Source organism: Danio rerio, chromosome 9 (assembly GCF_049306965.1).
Source record: "Danio rerio strain Tuebingen ecotype United States chromosome 9, GRCz12tu, whole genome shotgun sequence".
Classification (NCBI taxonomy): Eukaryota; Metazoa; Chordata; class Actinopteri; order Cypriniformes; family Danionidae; genus Danio; species Danio rerio.
This window is the reverse complement of record NC_133184.1, coordinates 21,207,222-21,226,041: the sequence shown is the minus strand read 5'-3', so window position 1 is coordinate 21,226,041 and position 18,820 is coordinate 21,207,222. Positions and strand designations below refer to the sequence as shown.

The following is an 18,820-nucleotide window of genomic DNA, read 5'->3' as shown; positions in this document are numbered from 1 at the left end:
ATAAACTCAGAATTGTGAGAGAAACTTGGAATTAGGGGATATATAAACTCATAAAGGTTAAAAAAATAAATAAAACTACACCAGTAAATACATTTTTAAAAGTACAATTTTTCTTTATTGTGGTTGTGGAAATAAGTTTGTGTATAATTGTTTATAGACTTGGATGTTTACCACACTAAACACTTTATTAGGATGTATTTTTACATCACATTATCAATTAGCAGCTTTTACATTAGCTATTAAAAGTAGTTCATTATATTCAAAATTATTAAAATGGTCAAAACAATATTCTTCAAAGAAATGTTGGAAGACATTTGGATATTTAACCTTCAACAGTGCATTATACTTCAGCCGTAACATGCACTTTTTGAAGGCACTATTAATGCAGAAAGTACATATAGATTTTGAAGCACATTACGCTGCCTTCTTTTCCAGGGACGGCCATGGATATTTCAACAAAACAATGCAAGACCACATTCTGCAAACATTACAAAGTCCTGGCTACAGAGGAAGAGGATACAGGTACTTGACTGGCCTGCCTGCAGTCCCGGCCTGTCTCCACAAGAGAATGTGTGGCATATTTTAAAGCACAAAATACAATAAAGAAGACCCCACTGTTGTCCACGTTAAGTCTTGTTAAGTCTGGAGAAGGGGACAAAAATACAAATGAAACACTTCATCACTTGATGTCTTTAATCCCAATACATCTTTTAAGTGTTGTGAAAAGGAATGGCAACATTATTCTATTATTCATTCATTCATTCACTTTCTTTTCTTAGTCCCTTTATTGATCTGGAGTCGCCACAGCGCAATGAACCGCCAACTTCAAAACATTCATAAACACTCATACACTACGGACAATTTAGCGTACCCAATTTACCTGTACCGCATGTTTTAGGACAGTGGGGGAAACCGGAGCAACTGGAGAAAACCCACGCAAACGCAGGGAGAACATGCAAACTCCACACAGAAACGCCAAATGACCCAGCCAAGACTCTACTACCTACTGTGCCACCACATCGCCTACGGCAACATTACAAAATGGTAAATGCTTTTCTGTTCAAACTTTTTTTGAAATGTGTTTATTAAAGAAAATCACATTAAATGATGTTTGTTGTATTGTCTGCAATAAACTATCAACAAAAGTCAAAGAGAATTTAGAAATCCCTTCTTTCTTTTTCTTTTTTTTTTTTTTTTTTGCATTTTCCTACTTTCTCAACTTTTTCTAATTTGTTAGATCCACTCATTGATGACCATCCACAACATCTACACATTAAATATTCCTAAATACACCTGCATGTTCCCTTAGCATCACTTAACTGCAATTTGTAGACGTCATGAGTGGTGTTTGATATCACTGTAGTGATAATACTGAAGATTTCATCATGTAGTCATGTCCAAAGACGCAAAAGTATATCTGTGTGAGTTCTTTCCATTGGGTTTATTTAGTCACTAAATGTTCATTTAGTAACAGATAGTCTATATATGTATAAAAGTGCTGACCCTGTGCATATTAAGCTCTGTTTACACTGAGTTGAGGACATAATGTTCATTTATCACATTCAGTCACAGCTCTGGTCTTTTTAGTAAAGGAACTGGGCCTCATAGACCTTTTTACTGATTTCACTGTTGTTATAAGTTTGTCAAAGGCCTAACCTGAAGGCCAAACAGAACAAAGACCAGACATTTGTGGACCGGAAGCCTCTGTTATGGATTTCCCTGGAGTGTTTTTAAGCTTTCTGTCTGTTTTATTACCATTCTGTAAACACTGTGACTGCACAGAGAAAGTTGAAGAGTCTTCAGGTGATCCGGCTGGAAGATTGAGACACTTGTGGCTGCTGTCAATGAGAGATGCAAAGATCCAAGAGAAAGGTAAGAGCAACCAGGATTTAATTAAAACAACATTTCAGCATTTAGATGAGAACACGAAACTAAAATAAAAATTATATATATATATATATATATATATATATATATATATATATATATATATATATATATATATATATATATATATATATATATATATAGTTAAAGTCGGAATTATTAGCCACCCCTGAATTTTTAAGCCCCCCTGTTTAATTTTTTTCTCAATTTCTGGGGGAAAAAACAGAATAGTTTTAATAACTCATTTCGAATAGCTGATTTGTTTTATCTTTGCCATGATGACAGTAGATAATATTTGTCTAGATGTTTTTTAAGACACTTCCAGCTTAAAGTGACATTTATAAGCTTAATTAACTAGGTTAGGGTAATTAGGCAAGTAATTGTATAACGATGGTTTGTTCTGTAGACTATCAGAAAAAATATAGCTTAAAGGGGCTAATAATTTGGCCTTAAAAATGGCTTTTAAAAATTAAAACATATTATCAGTCATACAGTGAAAATGTCCTTGCTCTGTTAAACATCATTTGAGAAATATAAAAAAAAAAATCAAAGGGGGGCTAAAAATTCTGAGTTAAACTGTTTAAATATATATATATATATATACCTTTAGAATACTAATATGTCATCACTCATTCTTTCAGTATGTTTTCTGTGTCATATAATAAATGTCAACAACCCCCACATTCTTCAAAAGGTTGTTTCATTATAACAGTAACCATTTTGCACATTTGGAATTTTATATAATTTTTTGCAGTTCATAATTTCATATTTAATTCTAAATAAAGTTTAATAATCTAGTTGTCGTAGTTGTACTATACTTGTAGTCATGTTCATTTTCATTCATTCATTCATTCATTCATTTTCTTGTCGGCTTAGTCCCTTTATTAATCCGGGGTCACCACAGCGGAATGAACCGCCAACATATCCAGCAGTTTTTACGCAGTGGATACCCTTCCAGCTGCAACCCATCTCTGGGAAACATCCACACACACATTCACTCACACACTCATACACTACGGACAATTTTAGCCTACCCAATTCACCTGTACCGCATGTCTTTGGACTGTGGGGGAAAGCGGAGCACTCGGAGGAAACCCACGCGAAGGCAGGGAGAACATGCAAACTCCACACAGATACGCCAACTGAGCCGAGGTGCGACCCAGCGACCTTCTTGCTGTGAGGCGACAGCACTACCTACTGCGCCACTGCCTCGCCTCATGTTCATTTTAAGTAAAATAAAAAATATATATTATTTTTTGTAACCTAGGGCATCCACTGGGTAAAACATAATCTGAATAAGTTGGCGGTTCATTCTGCTGTGGTGATCCAAGATTAATAAAGGGACTAAAACAAAAATAAAATGACACAATGAATGTTTGTAACTTAGTGATATTTACCATAAATAATATATTGCAAATATATTACCAGTAATACAATTTGAACTTAAAAGTCTATTTAAAACATTTTACAATAATTTCAAAGGAGATCCTCTTCTTTTGCTGGCACATTTATTTAGTTTTTAAGCAGCAGATACTGACTTTTAAGGTATGGCAACCAAAATAACATCTGATAGATGTCATAGTGGTAACATCCACACAAAGTCAAGCTGTAACATCATTAGAGATTGATAGTTGGTTGATTTTAGGTTGGAAATCAGACATTATCGCCAGCCTGGCATTGTGTTCTGACGTTAACCCGATTTTCTAAACAAAATGCAGCATCCCCATAACATTGGTGTACAACGTCAATCTGACATTAGGTTGACATCTTGAGCCTGCTGGGTGTTTAAAGCCATTTCGGTCATCATACAGTAAACATCTCTCATCTCTCATCAGTGACATGTATCTTAACAGTCTCTGGGTCAAGTTTTCCTGAGAAAAATTACTCAGTTACAGTAGTTTGAGTATTTGTAATTTCTTACTTTACACCATTGAGTATACCATATTAGTAAAAAAAAAAATCATGAACTAGTGGGATGCTTGCCTGTACACTTATGCAGGTTAATTGTGACACAAAAATAAAGCTTATTGTAATATTTTTTTCTGCATTTTTAATAATTATAACTATAGATAATAGTGTAACAATGAAAAATTATATAATATAGAGCTGTAACTTTGATTTTAAAGGCTCCTTGTGGGCAGAGGTGGTATGTAGGTATAACAAGTGTGTGGGCCCGTGAGACTGTTGAGATAAAGGGAATTGGTGGCGGTTTAATTTCAAAAACAGCTTTATTAAAGAATGGTCAGGCAGACATGGGTTGACAACCAGTTTAAACAGCATCAGAGACAATCCAGAAGTGAAATCCATACAACAGGCAAAAAGTTCAAGACATGCAGCAAAGAATCAGAACCACAATATTCATTCATTCATTTTCTTTTCGGCTTAGTCCCTTTATTAATTGAGGTCACCACAGCACCGCCAAATTATTCAGCTTGATTTACGCAGTGGACGCCCTTCCAGCCGCAGCTAAAAACTGGGAAACACCATGCACTCTAACTCACACACATACACAACAGATGATTTTAGCTTATTCAATTCACCTGTACCACATGTCTTTGGACTGTGAGGGAAACCGGAGCACCCAGAGGAAACCGACACCAACATGGGGAGGACAGGCAAACTTCACACACTGTTTACAAGTTGTATTTGTTGTCATAAGCGCTGTCAAAACTGACAGTTGTATGGGGGTGGTTAAGGATGTCAAACTTCACCACAGTGAATACCTCAGACAGATGTAATTTGAAAATGTAACTGAAAACAGGATGCACATTTTCAGACTTCTGTGTTAGATTACAAGAGCAAACATGTTTTTTTTTTTCTTCATGACATCCACAGATGAACGTTCACCCCAAAACTATAGCAATGTGAGCTAGCAAAATCAGTATGGTTAGTTTGAATCCATGTGTACTTTAAACAAAATATTATCCATTTTAGTGAACAATCAATATTTTAAAGTATCACTTTGTATCGATTATCTTTCTGTTAACTAAACACTGCAGTAAATTAAAACATTAAGCCCCAGGAATTACATTTAATTTAGAACAGTTAACAGTGTTGTAAGGTACAACGCAGAGTGCAGTTATAAATTCAGTGTAAACTACAGTATGGCTTCTTGGGGAATATTGATTTTATAAAATGGATGCTCCATATACAAGTTTACACAAAACAGTTCTTAATACTTCCTTGGTGGTTGGAATAAAATGTTTGCAAAGCAATCCAGGCACATCGATACTGATAATATGAGGTCACACAATTGAAAATATGCTGGGTTCCACCTAATACATTCATGTTGTTTGGAGGCTTGATGAGAAGGCTTCCTGAGAAGGCATGAAATGGGGAAAAAACCGGTGGATCTTTTACGGAAGTGTTTTATTCACTAAACATGACGCACATTGTTAATAATCCTGTATTAGCAGCAAATTCAAACACATATTCATGTGAATATTAGGAATAAAGCTATTGTAAATGTGGGTTATTTTAATAGTTCATTTAATTTTGATGTAACATTTTCAGCATAAATAATAAGCAGTTAAACTAAATTGCCTGTAGTGTATGAGTGTGAATGAGTGTGTGTGGCTGTTTCCTAGAAATAGGTTGTGGCTGAAAGGGCATCCGCTGCGTAAAAATGTGTTGGATAAGTTGACGGTTCATTCCGCTGTGGCGACCCTGGATTAATAAAGGGACTAAGCCAAAAAGAAAACGAATGAATGAATGAAGATTCAGTACCATACTTTACTTACAATTCTTATGTAAAGGTTCTATAGCAGATTTACCTGTATTTCCCACCAAGGTTTTATCATGATATGCATTGCACAATCAGCTCTTTGTCTCACAGTGTCTAAAACTGTTCAATCAAGTTTAACTAAACTCCTCTTAATCTTTTCTGATTGGTCAGTCAGTCCAGTCTGTTGTTACTTTCATTTATTCATTTTCTCTTCGGCTTAGTCCCTTTATTATTTAGGGGCGCCACGGCGGAACAAACTCCTAACTTATCCAGTGTATGTTTTATGCAGCAGATGTCCTTCCACCTGCAACCCAGTACTGGGAAACACCCATACACTCACATTCACACACATACTCTTACACTAAGGACAATTTAGCTTACCCAATTCACCTATAGCGCATGGTCTTTGGACTTGTGGGGGAAAACGGAGCACCCAAAGGAAACCCACACAGAAATGCCAACTGACCCAGCAGAGGCTTGAACCAGCCACCTTCTTGCTGTAAAGTGACAGCGCTACCCACTGGGCCACCACGCCGTCTTGTTGTGACTTGACCACCATATCCATTTTACTGTCAGTGGACTTTGAATTAATAATTAATGATCACCATCAACTGACTTCTAAGTAACACAAACACCCTGCACCTTCACCACCTGCTAAGAGACAGATTGCCCATTAGTTTCTCTTTGTGTGGACTACCATTTACTGCCTGAACAATAGCCTACCACACCCAAATCAGATCTCTCTCTCTCTCTCTCTCTCTCTCTCTCTCTCTCTCTCTCTCTCTCTGTGCACTGAAGTTGTTCTTTAAACAACATTGGTTTGCACTTACCATCTGTTGTCCTCTGCATATTGTGATGATAAAATAATCATGCATAAAACATGATTTTTTATGTCTTTAGTACTTATATGGGAAGGAAAAAGAGTGCCTCCTACAGGTGGTTTGTCAGGTCCACTCACCTGTGTGGAGCATACAACTGCACAATGTTTTCCCGAAAAAAGTGTCCGGTCTACATGCTGCAAAGTAATATCACTTCAATTGCTTCTATTGAATAATTTCAGTAATGATCAAATGCCTCACAGTGCACTTATACAGTATGTCACAATTAAAGAGTCACAAAAGAATGGATCCATGTGGAGCTATTGTTTATTAAATAAATTTAAAAACAACAAAGTGCAAAAACAAAGCAAAACGTGAAGTCCATAAAAGGCAAATATACATCAAACACAATGCAGCCAGCTTGTGATCTGGGGAGCTAAGAGCAAAATACAACAAGACAAGACCCACAAACAATCAAGACAAAGGCTTAAATAGACAGAACTATAAATGAACAAACAATCACCTGAGACCAGTTCGATGATGAGGGATGCAAAGAATTATGGGGCATTAAGTTCAGATAACACAGCAAGCATAACAAGTGTCCTCTCATTGTGAACATGTGACAATATGCAGTATAATATATGGTTGAATGGAATGGCCTTAAGTGTTATTCAACAAACAATGAAAGTGTATTCACTATTTACTTATCCTCGAGTGGTTATAAACCGTTATGGGTTTCTGTCTTTTGCTGAATACTAAATGAGATATTTTAAAGAAATCTAAAAACATGTAACCATTGACATCCATAGTAGGAAAAACAAATAAGGAATTCAATGATTAATAATTATTTGCAGCAGGTTTGGAACAAGTTAATGTTGTGTAAATGATGACAGAATTTTCATTTTTGTGTGAACTGTCCCTTTCATACACTGGATCTGCACTCTATTATGCAGTGTACGTCTTATTCGGTCACGCTTTCAGCAATCAAAAACACAAGGACAGATCTGTGACGCATTCACTGATATCAAAACTATGATGTGAGCAGTGTGTGTTGGCGTTATTTTTGCAAGATGATATGCATTTTAGCAATTACAACTTACTGCTAACCATAATTATATGATATGTATTACTATGTTTGGAAATTGAAAGTTCACCTTAAAATAAAAATTCTGTCACCATTTACTTCCATATTTCACCCTTTACTTTTAACTATAAGAGGCATGTTTGTTTACTGACCAAATATATATATATATATATATATATATATATATATATATATATATATATATATATATATATATATATATATATATATATATATATATATATATATTATCTGCCAAATATCTTCATTTATGTTTAGCAGAACAAAAACATTTATACAGGACTGAAACAACCTGAGGGTAAGTAAATGATGACAGAATGTTTATTTATAGGTGAACCACATTTTTTGAGAATGATTACTGTTTCAAATTATGGGTTGCACTTTTGGTTAAGGAAACCGACATTCAAAAGAACTGAAACAAACTACTTCACTTTCAAAGGTTAGGGCAAAACGAATACATTTGATGAATGAAAAGCCTTTGTGCTTTATTTTTAACATAGTTTCAAAAGTTATCAGTGGTCTCACTGTGTTTTTGTTCCTCCAGATTACTTTCTTTTTGTATTCCCATACAGTACTCAACATGTCTGAAATACTGCGTGTCTGTAATACATATTTTTATTGAGTAAACAAATGAAAAACAGATCACAAAGTGAACAACATCATCAGAATAATGACCCAGTGTATAAACTACCTTCTCGCTGTATGTTTTAGAAAATATTTGCTTATTTAATTTGGATAAGCTGGTGAAGCTTAATGTCCGTAATCCTTTTATTTTTAAGGGGCTAACAAATCACACTCAATGTGTTAAGGTAAAAGCTACTCTATCAAATGTTAGTTTAAACAGTGTAGGTGTCCTCCAGGGTTTTGTATGCTCTCCTATCCTGTTTATAGCATAAACAAATGATTGTTTTAGTCAGGATGAGAATAATTGCACTGTAAAATACTGTAATACTGAGCCTGCTGAAATACTGTAATACTGAACCTCATGATAAATGATGAAATAACAAAATATTGGGCTTTGAACAGTGGTGTGATTTAAATCAACTTACTGTAAATGTGGGAAACACCAAAGAAATTAGGGTAGACCTGAAAAGACTGGCTGATTACAGACCACAGTGATTATTCTTAGCAATGTACCTTGGAAAGCCTACATTTACGATCTCTGCTCAAAGTTCCAACAACAACTTTACTTTTTAAGGAGACTCAAGACTGTTTGGAGTAAGTAAAAATCTCATGTTGCTGTTTTATAAGAATAATATAATTAATAAAATCATTGATAAAATTTATTAGCATTTCAAATAGTAAATAACCTTGATGATACTTTTAGTTGCCTTTTTTTGTTTGTTTGTTTGTTTCAATGTGGACTGAGTTCAACGCAAATGTGCTGCTTTGAGTCCAAAACAAATTTCCTGCAAAGGGATAAGTATTACTAAACTCAACTCAGCTTAATTTTCCTATTAGATTGGTATTAAAATATATTTTAATATCCGCACTCTTTGATGATCCCAGCAGGTGTGGAGCGATCTAATCCGGCTGAAGGCTTCATCACGCATCAGCTGCTGTATTGTCGTGTTGGCATCGGCTTTCATCTGCAGATTCTGATGAATGGCAGCGTGAGTGGCGTTCATGAGCCTTCTGAATACAGTATGTATATTTTCCCTTCAATAATACAGTGAGAACAAACCATCTGCTCATGTTCTATTCTCAGTACAATTGTTCATCTACACTCATTTTTCTTCATTTTATTGCATCCGTTTATGCCAGTTCTGTTTGTCTATTCCTGTTCTTTGTGCAGGTTTGCTGAAAGTGTTCGCTATGAGGCCTGGTGTCGTGGGTATCCGTGGAGTGAAGAGCCAGTTGTATTTGTGCATGAATCAGGAAGGAAATGCTCATGGAATGGTGAGAAATGTTATTGCAACCGGATGGACATTGTAAAAAACATCCTGCTATTTAAAAAAAAAGAAAGAAAAAAAAGCCAGATGCAGTTGCTGGAATAATACTGTAAAAAACATATAGTAGTAATGTAAACAATTACAAAACAGCTTTAAATTTTTACAATTTACCCTTCGCTAAGCCACACCCAAAAACCGCCACCCACCAATCCTGGCTTAGCAACCATAGCTACACGCAGGGACACTGTCAAGCTTTCGAGCGAGGGAAACAGCCATAGCGTTGTGCATATGGATTGTGGATCAAACTGTGCTAAAGGAGCCGAGCTAAGTTGTTTTTTTTTTATATTCCTGACACATTCAGTGATAGACCGATGGCAATAACTCACACACCTCTTACCCTAAACAGTTCCAAACTGTGTTTCCTACAAAAATACAAAGAAGGTTGTGTTTCAAAGCTGCTTTTTCTTTTTTTCACTCGACATTATGAGCACTGCTCCGTTTAAGCCCTCGCCATAGTAACTTAGTCATGCTAATAGCGAATAGGTCACAATGACATGAGTTACTGATCCAGAAAAAACGAATGTGCGAATCTGTTGCTAACTTTACTGAACTTCATATTTCCATCTATTTCAAGCTACGAATATTTGAAATTACAAATCAACAGAACAAAACAGAGATGTGATCATAAACTAAGTACTTGCAATCAATATACTTTACCAGCAGCTGTTTTTCAGTAATTTATCAAGAGCACACAAACATGCTGACAGTTATAGGTGACTTACTGTACATTGTTATGGGTCAATGATGCTAATATTTGGCACAAATTCATCAATTTCTCCATTCTGGACGTTCTTTCTATGAATGAATTATGTAAAAGCACTGTCCATGCGTGTTTCCTTATTGCACAACAAAAGTCTATCAGGATTATTGGCTAAAATAGAGAAATCCCGGTTGATTTAGTTATCATTAAATTATTTTTAAATTTCACCTCCCCTGCTGAGCATGAGCTAAGCTGTTGAATGGTCCGCATCTCAAATCTCAAAACTTACTTTCTAAAACTATTACATGTAAAAATCTGTTTTAAAATCTTCACACTATTAAACATCTCTTGTGTGTATTAAAATGGACTGTACATATATTATTAAATAAAATATATATTAAAATGATATAAACATTATTGTGCCAACATTTAAGACATGATGATGCAATAATGATAAAACACAAAACACCACATTTGCACATAACTGATGTCCATAAATAAATAAAACACAGGTTAAAACATTAGTGAAATGAAGTCAAAAAAACTCAAATGTTGGGAATGTCAATTTATGTTTTTTTCATTATTGTATATTATAAGATGAGCTTTTAGTTTTACTGCAGCATTTTATTGTGAAATGGCAAGAAATGTGTTAGCAGCTCATCTACTTTTGTGTGAAAGAGAGAACCAAAATGCAGATGCAAAGAACAAAAACAGACTTTAATAATAGATCACAAAAGACACGGCCACTAAACATATGTGTTTTGACACGAGAACAGGTGTGTATAGGCTGTAAGGCTGTATGAAAAAAAGTGGAACAAAAGAACAGGGAACAAGAACTTAATCACAAATCACATGTCCTTTCCAGTATATGGTTTTACAGTGTTTACAACTATATGACAACTATGAACAGTTTTAGCATGCTATTTAAAGCAACCCTATGCAACTTTCTCTTGATAAATGCAATTGCTTGTTTTTTGCATAGACTACACAAGTTATAAAGGTCAAAGTCTAGTATGGAATCAAGTTCATGCCAAATGTATTGCGGTCAGGAATTGAGTAATAATAAGCATGAATTTAAAAAATTGACATTGCGTTATAAAATTATATTTTACAAAAATTAAATGCACAATAAGAAACAATTCCAAAAGAAGGAGCGTTAATCAAAAATGAAAATATATTTTAAATTACATTGCACAAAATTTCAAACAAATTGCAAATCTTCTACCCCTGTCCTAGAGTTTGGCTCTAACCTTGATCCAACATAATAACCAAGTAAGCAAGATCTAAAGGAGTGCTTGATAAATAAATACAGGTGTGTTTGATAAAGAGTTTAACGGACTCTGCAGGAATGTAGCTCTCCAGGAACAGTGACCTGTTTTTATTAACATCTACACCCACTGCATCCTTGAACTTCTTTGAATCCTTTGATCTTCAAGGTACATAAAACAAAGATTTATAACAAACTAAACTGGATAGGCAGCTAATCTGACTTAATGGACAAAGACCCCTAAAGTTACATGCATGGAGATGGGAGATGGGAAATTTTCTATAGTTAACATTTATTTGACATCTGTTATTACTTAAACAATGACTGTAAAAAAATATGGACAGCGCCTTTTTCCATTAAACACTTTGAAGGTAAAACGCCGCATGACGGGCACAAACTGTCGCAAAAACTGCTGAAATTGGACCCTGGGCATGAGCAGAAGTGACTATCAGATGGAGCCAGAGGCGGAGCCGCGGAATTAAGCTTCCAACCAAACGTTTATATGTCAAATCAACCACGCCACTAGAACTTCTCACGTGACAGCCAGTATCTGTACTAACAAAGGCTCGCTAATAAAAATATAATTTAATAAAAACAATCTTGGACTGCAGAAATAAACAATCTTTCATACACCTAATGCCTAGTTCAGACTGCGTGATTTTAGCCCCGATTTTGGCTCGCCGAAAGGTTTTGAGAAATCGCCGACAAATGCCTGAAATCACAGGCAAATCGCTGCTCGTGCACGTGAGTGACAATCACACAGTATGAACTATCAAAGACGCGATCTGAGAGAATCGCCGATGAGTCGCCGATGCCTGTGAGATATTTGGCATGCTAAATATCTGGAGCTGTCGACGATTCAAATCATGCCATGTGAATTGAGTTTTGACTGAAAATAACATCAGCGATCGCCTACAGCCAATGAGAGAGCAGCTTTCACTTGTGTGTGCGTGTGTATACCTGCTGCAGGCCAGCGGGAGGCTGGGGGAGAAGTTAAAAGCGCTCTTTTTCGGTTCATTTGGACCCACGAAATGGAGGAAAAACTAGTGGAGGTTTGACAGGACTCAGGAGCAACTGTGTCTGTTTGACGTTTCATACAGAAAGAAATTAGTTTATTATCAGCGTTGAGGAGAAATGGCTAATTCCCTTTAAACCCAGGTGAGCAAACATGTACATGTTCTACCCCATTAAAGGCTTCTTTCTCATTATGGAGTTAATAACAAAAGATATACTATGTGTTTTTGGCTGTGAGACGTAGTTTGGACGAAGTTGTCGGCGATTCTTCCTATAGTAAAGTCGCAATGTGAATGTCCCTGTCGCCGATCCATCTTGCAGTGTAAACAAAGCAGCGACGAAACGCTAGCCCAGATAGTCATGCAATGTGAAAACAGCTGTGACACGACTACTTTGAAAATCATGCAGTCTGAACTCGGCATAAGCCTAAGTTAGACTAAGCCATGAGGACAAAAAATATTTCTCTTTTAACAGGGTTGTTAGTATTTAGTTTCTTCATATGGGTAGAAATAACACTTGTAAAATGTGAACAATAACATACGAACAACACATACATTTTTGAAAAGTTTTTTATTTTTAATTAGCAATCAAAAGGAACTAAAATGTACACACCATAGATAACAATTTAACAAGATTTCTAAATATCAACAGGATATTTACACATCCATGCTTTATATAAAATAATCCCTATCAATTTGTACAATAAACTTTGCAGTATTAATACATTAACTGATGTCTATCAGCTGCTGAACATCGCTTGTATATTGTTTATCCTTTTTTTCCCTCCATTTTTTATTTGGTTTATTCGATGCCTTGATCATATCTGAGGAATTTAAAGAGGAATATACATTCATTTTAATGTTTATTAGAAGTTTTCAAAAAAATACAATAAAGCCAACAATACTTGATATATATATATATATATATATATATATATATATATATATATATATATATATATATATATATATATATATATATATATATATAACATTTACAGCTCTTGTTATACAAGATCCGGTTTCTAAAACATTAATACTTTATAGCAGCAAATTCTGTATATTAACTTGATAACATGCTGAAACTAAAAATCTCAGAGACGTGCGCAAGTCAAGTTCAAATAACGTTACAGGATATCAGTGTGAAGATCGGCTAACATTAGTTTTGTCTTCCTAAATATTTTTTTCAGACCCATAAAGAGAATTACTGCTAGATAATGATCACCTGTATTTTCCACATCATTGCAAGGCGTGTATCAGCAAAATAATAAAGCCCGATAAAGCCCTGACCTTATAAAGTGTTCCATCAGATCCTGTATGTCAGAAAGTATTGTTTACTGCTGAACAACTCATTTTATCATGGTAAAATAACACAGAAATAAAATAATAAGACTTCTATCTCCTCCCTATGCTCCGACGGTCTGAGAAACTGTCCATCACAACTGTCAATCACGATGACACGCCCTGTTTTTATAGCATTTAATGACTGGCTAAGAACATACTGTTAACAAAAAATGAATATCTGCTCCTTTATCAGCTGATGACCAGTGCCTTATTCGACCAAAACCATCTTTTGGGACATTTTCTTGCAATTATTATTATTATTTTATTATTTGGGCTCAAGTCTCGTTCATTAACACGAAGGCAGGCTTTATGACTTGTACTGCAGCCAGCCCCCACAGGGTGCTCTAACAGCCAGGACCTTCACTCAAAAGCCGGCATGTGGTACACTTGGTCTGAAAACACATGGTGTTGCTTTAATATGATGTTGTGTAAAGCATGCTGGACAAACTGTAAGTTTCAGAGTAAGTTGAAGCTGAACTAGATAGGTAACACCTATGTTTTTGCAAAATAATAGTCATTTCATCTGTCTGGTAGGTGTAATCAACTGCATTCTGAAATAGTACCTACAAAGGTATGCATTTAATTTTCCATCTCCTTTTTTGTTGTAGAAGAAGTTCTCCAATGAATGTCTGTTTAAAGAGCAAATAGAAGAAAACCATTATAACACATACTCCTCCATGAACCACACAGGCTTTTTCCTGGCTTTGTCAAAGCGAGGCCAGCTACGGAAAGGTTACAGAGTTGGCCGTAATCAGGCCTGCACACATTTCCTTCTTTTAAAAAAACGGGAATTACCCTGAACTGTCTTTCACATCTTGTGTCACTTTCTGTGTAAAACATGCAGCATTAAAACTGTGAAATTTTACTGCAATTTCATTTTATTTTGATACGGGTATATTTTCTCTATATTTTTGAGAAATTGCACTTAATCCATTGTATGGCTTTATAAACTGCAGGGTATAGTGATAGAACAAGCGTGTCATTAAATTATTTATAGCAGTGTGTGTTTTATTTTATCATGTTCAACAAGATGTGAACTTTTGAATTCTATCATTTATTTGACATGTTTAAACTGGTAAATGACTTGTGAATGTGTCTGTTGTTTTTATCTGTTGTTGGTATTTGCATAATGCAGATAAAGTTTATATATTATGTATTTATTTATTTATTTGCTTGTTTGTTTATCTATGTACTGTGTCTGTAATTTAACTGTATCTGAGATAATTAACTGCATGTTAATTTATTATTGCTTAGTTTTGTTTCACTTTCAGTTGGTTTTAATTTCATGTTTTTAGTTTTTGTCTCTTATTTGATTTACTTTTTATATTTCTATTTAGCTTTATTTATATTATTACAGATTAGTTTAAGGTTCTATTATATTTATTTCGATACCTTTATTTTATTAATCTGAAATTTAGATTTTGTTGTGTGTATCTCAAATAACTAAAACTATCAAGTAGACTAAGATTTTCTTGGTCCAATTTTGTCTACTTTGTATGATTACGGTTCTGTGTCCTATCATTAATGTCAGTGTTTAAATTAAAGAGATTCACATGCTGAGTGACAGTGAGTGGTGGTGTTTTAAACTGAAAAAAACTCTTCAAAGGTTGCTTTGACTCTATGCTGAATAAGACATGACAAGTAAACAAAACAGGTCTCCCATGGAGCTCTCCAATGACAACAGTTTCAAAACAAATGTAATGCTCCCTGATAGAAACAAGCATAACCATCCCCTACCTGCGTAATCAACGCATTATTCATGTACCAATTCATGTAGTGTCTTATTATGTTGGCTTATTGTCTGTCTCTCAATCTGTCCATCAAATAATTGGTCATCTGTCTGTCAACAGCAGGGGCGGACTAATGATGTGGGGGCCCTATGAGCAATTCCAGGTATGGGGCCCTAGCATTGAAACTGACAGCCTATGCTCCAGCTTATCCTGAAGGAAGGATAACATGATGCTAATCTGGCAAGTTCGGGGGTCTTCTCAACAAGAAGAACGTACTTGATGGTTTTAAGTGCCGCGGGCGGTAAGTCACCTAAGTCTTCCACGCTCTGTCTATGGACCACACATGGAGGTTCTAGAGATCTGGGCGGGGTGCCCTATCCCTGAGAGAGGAGGTCCTCCCATAGGGGAATGCTCCGAAATTCAGGGGCCTCGGTCAGGGAATAAAACAGTTGGCAATGTGCGTTCTCAGTGGAAGCAAACAGATCGATCTGGGCTTCCCCGAAGCACGCCCATATCAGCTTGACCGAATCGGGGTGGAGTCTCCACTGTCCTCGGGACACTAACTGCCATGAGAGCACATTGGCTGCATGGTTTAGCTCGCCTGGAATGTGAATGGCACACATGATTTCGAGCTGAGACATGCGGCGAGAGCGTATACCCACAATACGGTTGATATAAGCTACCATCGCCATGCTGTCCATCCTGACCAGCATGTGTTTCTGCTCCAGCACCGGAAAAAAACAGCGGAGGGCCAGATACACTGCCAACAGCTCCGGGCAGATGATATGCCAATGCAAGCAGGGTCTGGACCACGAACCCGTAGCTGCATGCTTGTTGCACATGACCCCCCAGCCTGTGCTGAAGGCATCTGTTGTTAGGACAACATGTTTGGATACTAGCCCTAGGGGCACTCCGGCCTGTAGAAAAGCCAAATCCATCCAGGGGCGGTGTGGAGACACAGCGGAGTGATGTGCACCCGATGCATACTCGTGCGCCATGCCCATCTAAGGACTTGATCGCGAAGCCAACACTGAAGTGGTCTCATATGAAGCAAACCGAGCGTTGTGACCACGGCTGTTGATGCCATATGACCATTATCTTCCTGTGAAGCTCGTTTACACAAGAAAGCAATAGCCTGGCACTCTCCTCTCAGAATTAAAAAAACTAATTCAGAAACTAAATATGTGCAGTTAATTAGCCCTGGGAAAAACAATGGCCACATTAGTGGTCCAGAAATGCCACCTCTGGCTAAACCTGGCAGATATGATGATGCTGACAAAGTCTGCTTTCTTAACGCACCCATATCCTAGACTGAACTGTTTGGCGACACAGTGAATTTACTCAAGAGTTCACTGGAGTGAAAGAGCAGTCGAGAGCGATGGGTGAGGTCATCTATCCATGGTCTTATAAAACTGCTCCACCCATCAGACCATCCACCTCAACTGCTCCTAGCTGAGGGCACCCACCTCCAGCTTCAAGGCCTGCTCTGCCAGCCTTGCTTAATCCTCCGGCAAAGCGGCAGCATCAAGCACCCCGTAGGCATTCAGTGCCCCTGCCCCAGCATGCCATTAACGAACCACAAAGCAGCCCTTGCTCAGTGAAGGGCCAGGGACACCATCAAATGGTGTTTTTCAACAACAGGTCGCTGGCCTCATGGCCTGCCGCCACCAAATTCTCAACAAAAGAGCTTTTTTTCCCTTCTCTGGTTGTGACAAATTGAACACTGCCAGCCTGGGATGCTATGCCTTCCAGCTCACAAGATCAGTGCACCTCGCCACAAGCTCTGAGTGTGTTTGACGATAGATTACCTTCTCTCGAACCACCAGCCCCTCAACAGGACCCCACAGGAAAGGTGAGAGTGAATTGGTTATGCACAGGGACAGGGTGCTCCGGCACCTTGACCTGTTGGGTTTTCAGGTCAACCAAGAAAAGAGCAAGCTTGTCCTTGTGCAGAGCATCTCTTTTCTTGTTTTGGAGCTGGACTAGATCACAATGATTGTGTGCCTCTCCTGAGCTGATGCTGATCTGTCTAAAAGTGTTTGACAGGAAAAATTTAGTCCCACCAAAATCATTTCAGAGGTTCCTGGGGCATATGGCAACTGTTGCTGCAATCAAGCAATCTGATTGCTCCATATAAGAACGCTTTAGCATTGGCGTAACAATCTGGCCCCTACACACAAGGCACAGGGCCACACAACAGATAGCTTTCACTTCGCTTTGTCACAAGGCCTTTAGCCTTTGAATGGACCCTGCATTTCTACAGGCCAGAGTGCTTCTAGAACAAATGTTAAGGCATGTCATCTGAACAGATGTTTCCAGTACAGACTGGGAGGCATTGTGTTGCGAGTGTAAAGCTGTGGTTCTGTGGAAAAGAACCACATGCCTCAGCTCACTTGCTGTCGGCTCCTCTGCAGACATATGTGGCTGAAATCGATTTATGCCATTCAGATCGCTGGTGAGCTCAACCATGCATTTGATGCGCTCTTACAGCAGCTTCCACTTCCAGGATAAGCCAAGGTTGACCTGTTTGCTTCCTCTGGGGCTACGTTCACACTGCAGTCAAATGTGGCCCGAATCAGATTTTTTCCCCTCATGCGACAGTGTAAACAGCCCAAACCGCATGGAATCTGATCTTTTCAGGTCAGATTTGTGCCACTTTCATATGTATTCTATGTTCAAATGTATGCTATGTTCCTTCGCCACAGCGGTTCACCTTAGCTTGAAAAGGTGCTGAGCGATGTGTGTCTGACAGTCTTATGCAACTATTTGTGTAATTCATTGGCATTTCATTGGCCTGTTACTCTTCAGATCATTGGCTTTCTGATAAAATACCCCATAGTGAAAGTGTTCCACATAGCAAATTCATTTCCCCCTTTGGGGAGAGAGGGCTATGTTTTACAGTTTTGTTCTTTTGTCTGTGTCTTATGCAGTGTGTGCTGGCTTGGAAGTCTTCTGATGAGTCGTTGCTGGTTCTCCTCTATTCTGAAAGAGTGATCTGCATTCCAGCCAGGCTATGAGTTACCTTAGACTTAATGATACTTTCAAGGATTTTAATACAAATAAGATTAATATAGACAAAGACAGCATTTTACCTAGATTACAAAAAACATGAACATACACACATAAAAACATTACATACATTCTAGGATATACTTATGGCTATTTTAAAAAGGTCCAGTTCTGTTCGCATGTAAGTGTAAAAAGTTTTGAGGCTTGCCTATCAAGGTGGTTTCTGTGGTAACTCTAAGTTGGGTATAATCTCTTATAAAATTTGTGGGGA

The 18,820-nt window shown here is 37.1% G+C and overlaps 2 protein-coding genes across 9 annotated transcripts in view; both read left to right on the top strand.

Annotated features, from left to right (window-relative positions):
- si:ch211-141e20.2 overlaps positions 1 to 1,160 on the top strand; it is a 144,543-nt gene extending 143,383 nt beyond the window's left edge. For all 3 annotated transcript variants that reach the window (XR_012385277.1, XM_068223585.1, XM_021478891.2), the window contains one exon: positions 436 to 1,160. Coding sequence is in view for 1 of the 3 variants with exons in the window: in XM_068223585.1 (XP_068079686.1) it covers positions 436 to 530 (95 nt within the window). In the remaining 2 variants the exon portion in view is untranslated. The remainder of the gene's footprint in view (positions 1 to 435) is intronic.
- Positions 1,161 to 1,510: 350 nt separating this feature from the next.
- tmprss3a (transmembrane serine protease 3a) overlaps positions 1,511 to 18,820 on the top strand; it is a 66,817-nt gene continuing 49,507 nt past the window's right edge. The window contains exons 1-5 of one of the 6 annotated variants that reach the window (XM_073912592.1): positions 1,511 to 1,872; positions 9,047 to 9,178; positions 9,330 to 9,433; positions 14,419 to 14,542; positions 15,661 to 15,841. The gene's annotated coding sequence lies outside the window, so the exon portion shown is untranslated. Of the gene's footprint in view, positions 1,873 to 7,976; positions 9,179 to 9,329; positions 9,434 to 14,418; positions 14,543 to 15,660; positions 15,842 to 18,470; positions 18,558 to 18,820 lie in introns of those variants that run through there. The other 5 variants (XM_073912591.1, XM_073912595.1, XM_073912594.1 and 2 more) reach the window with 5 other exon arrangements.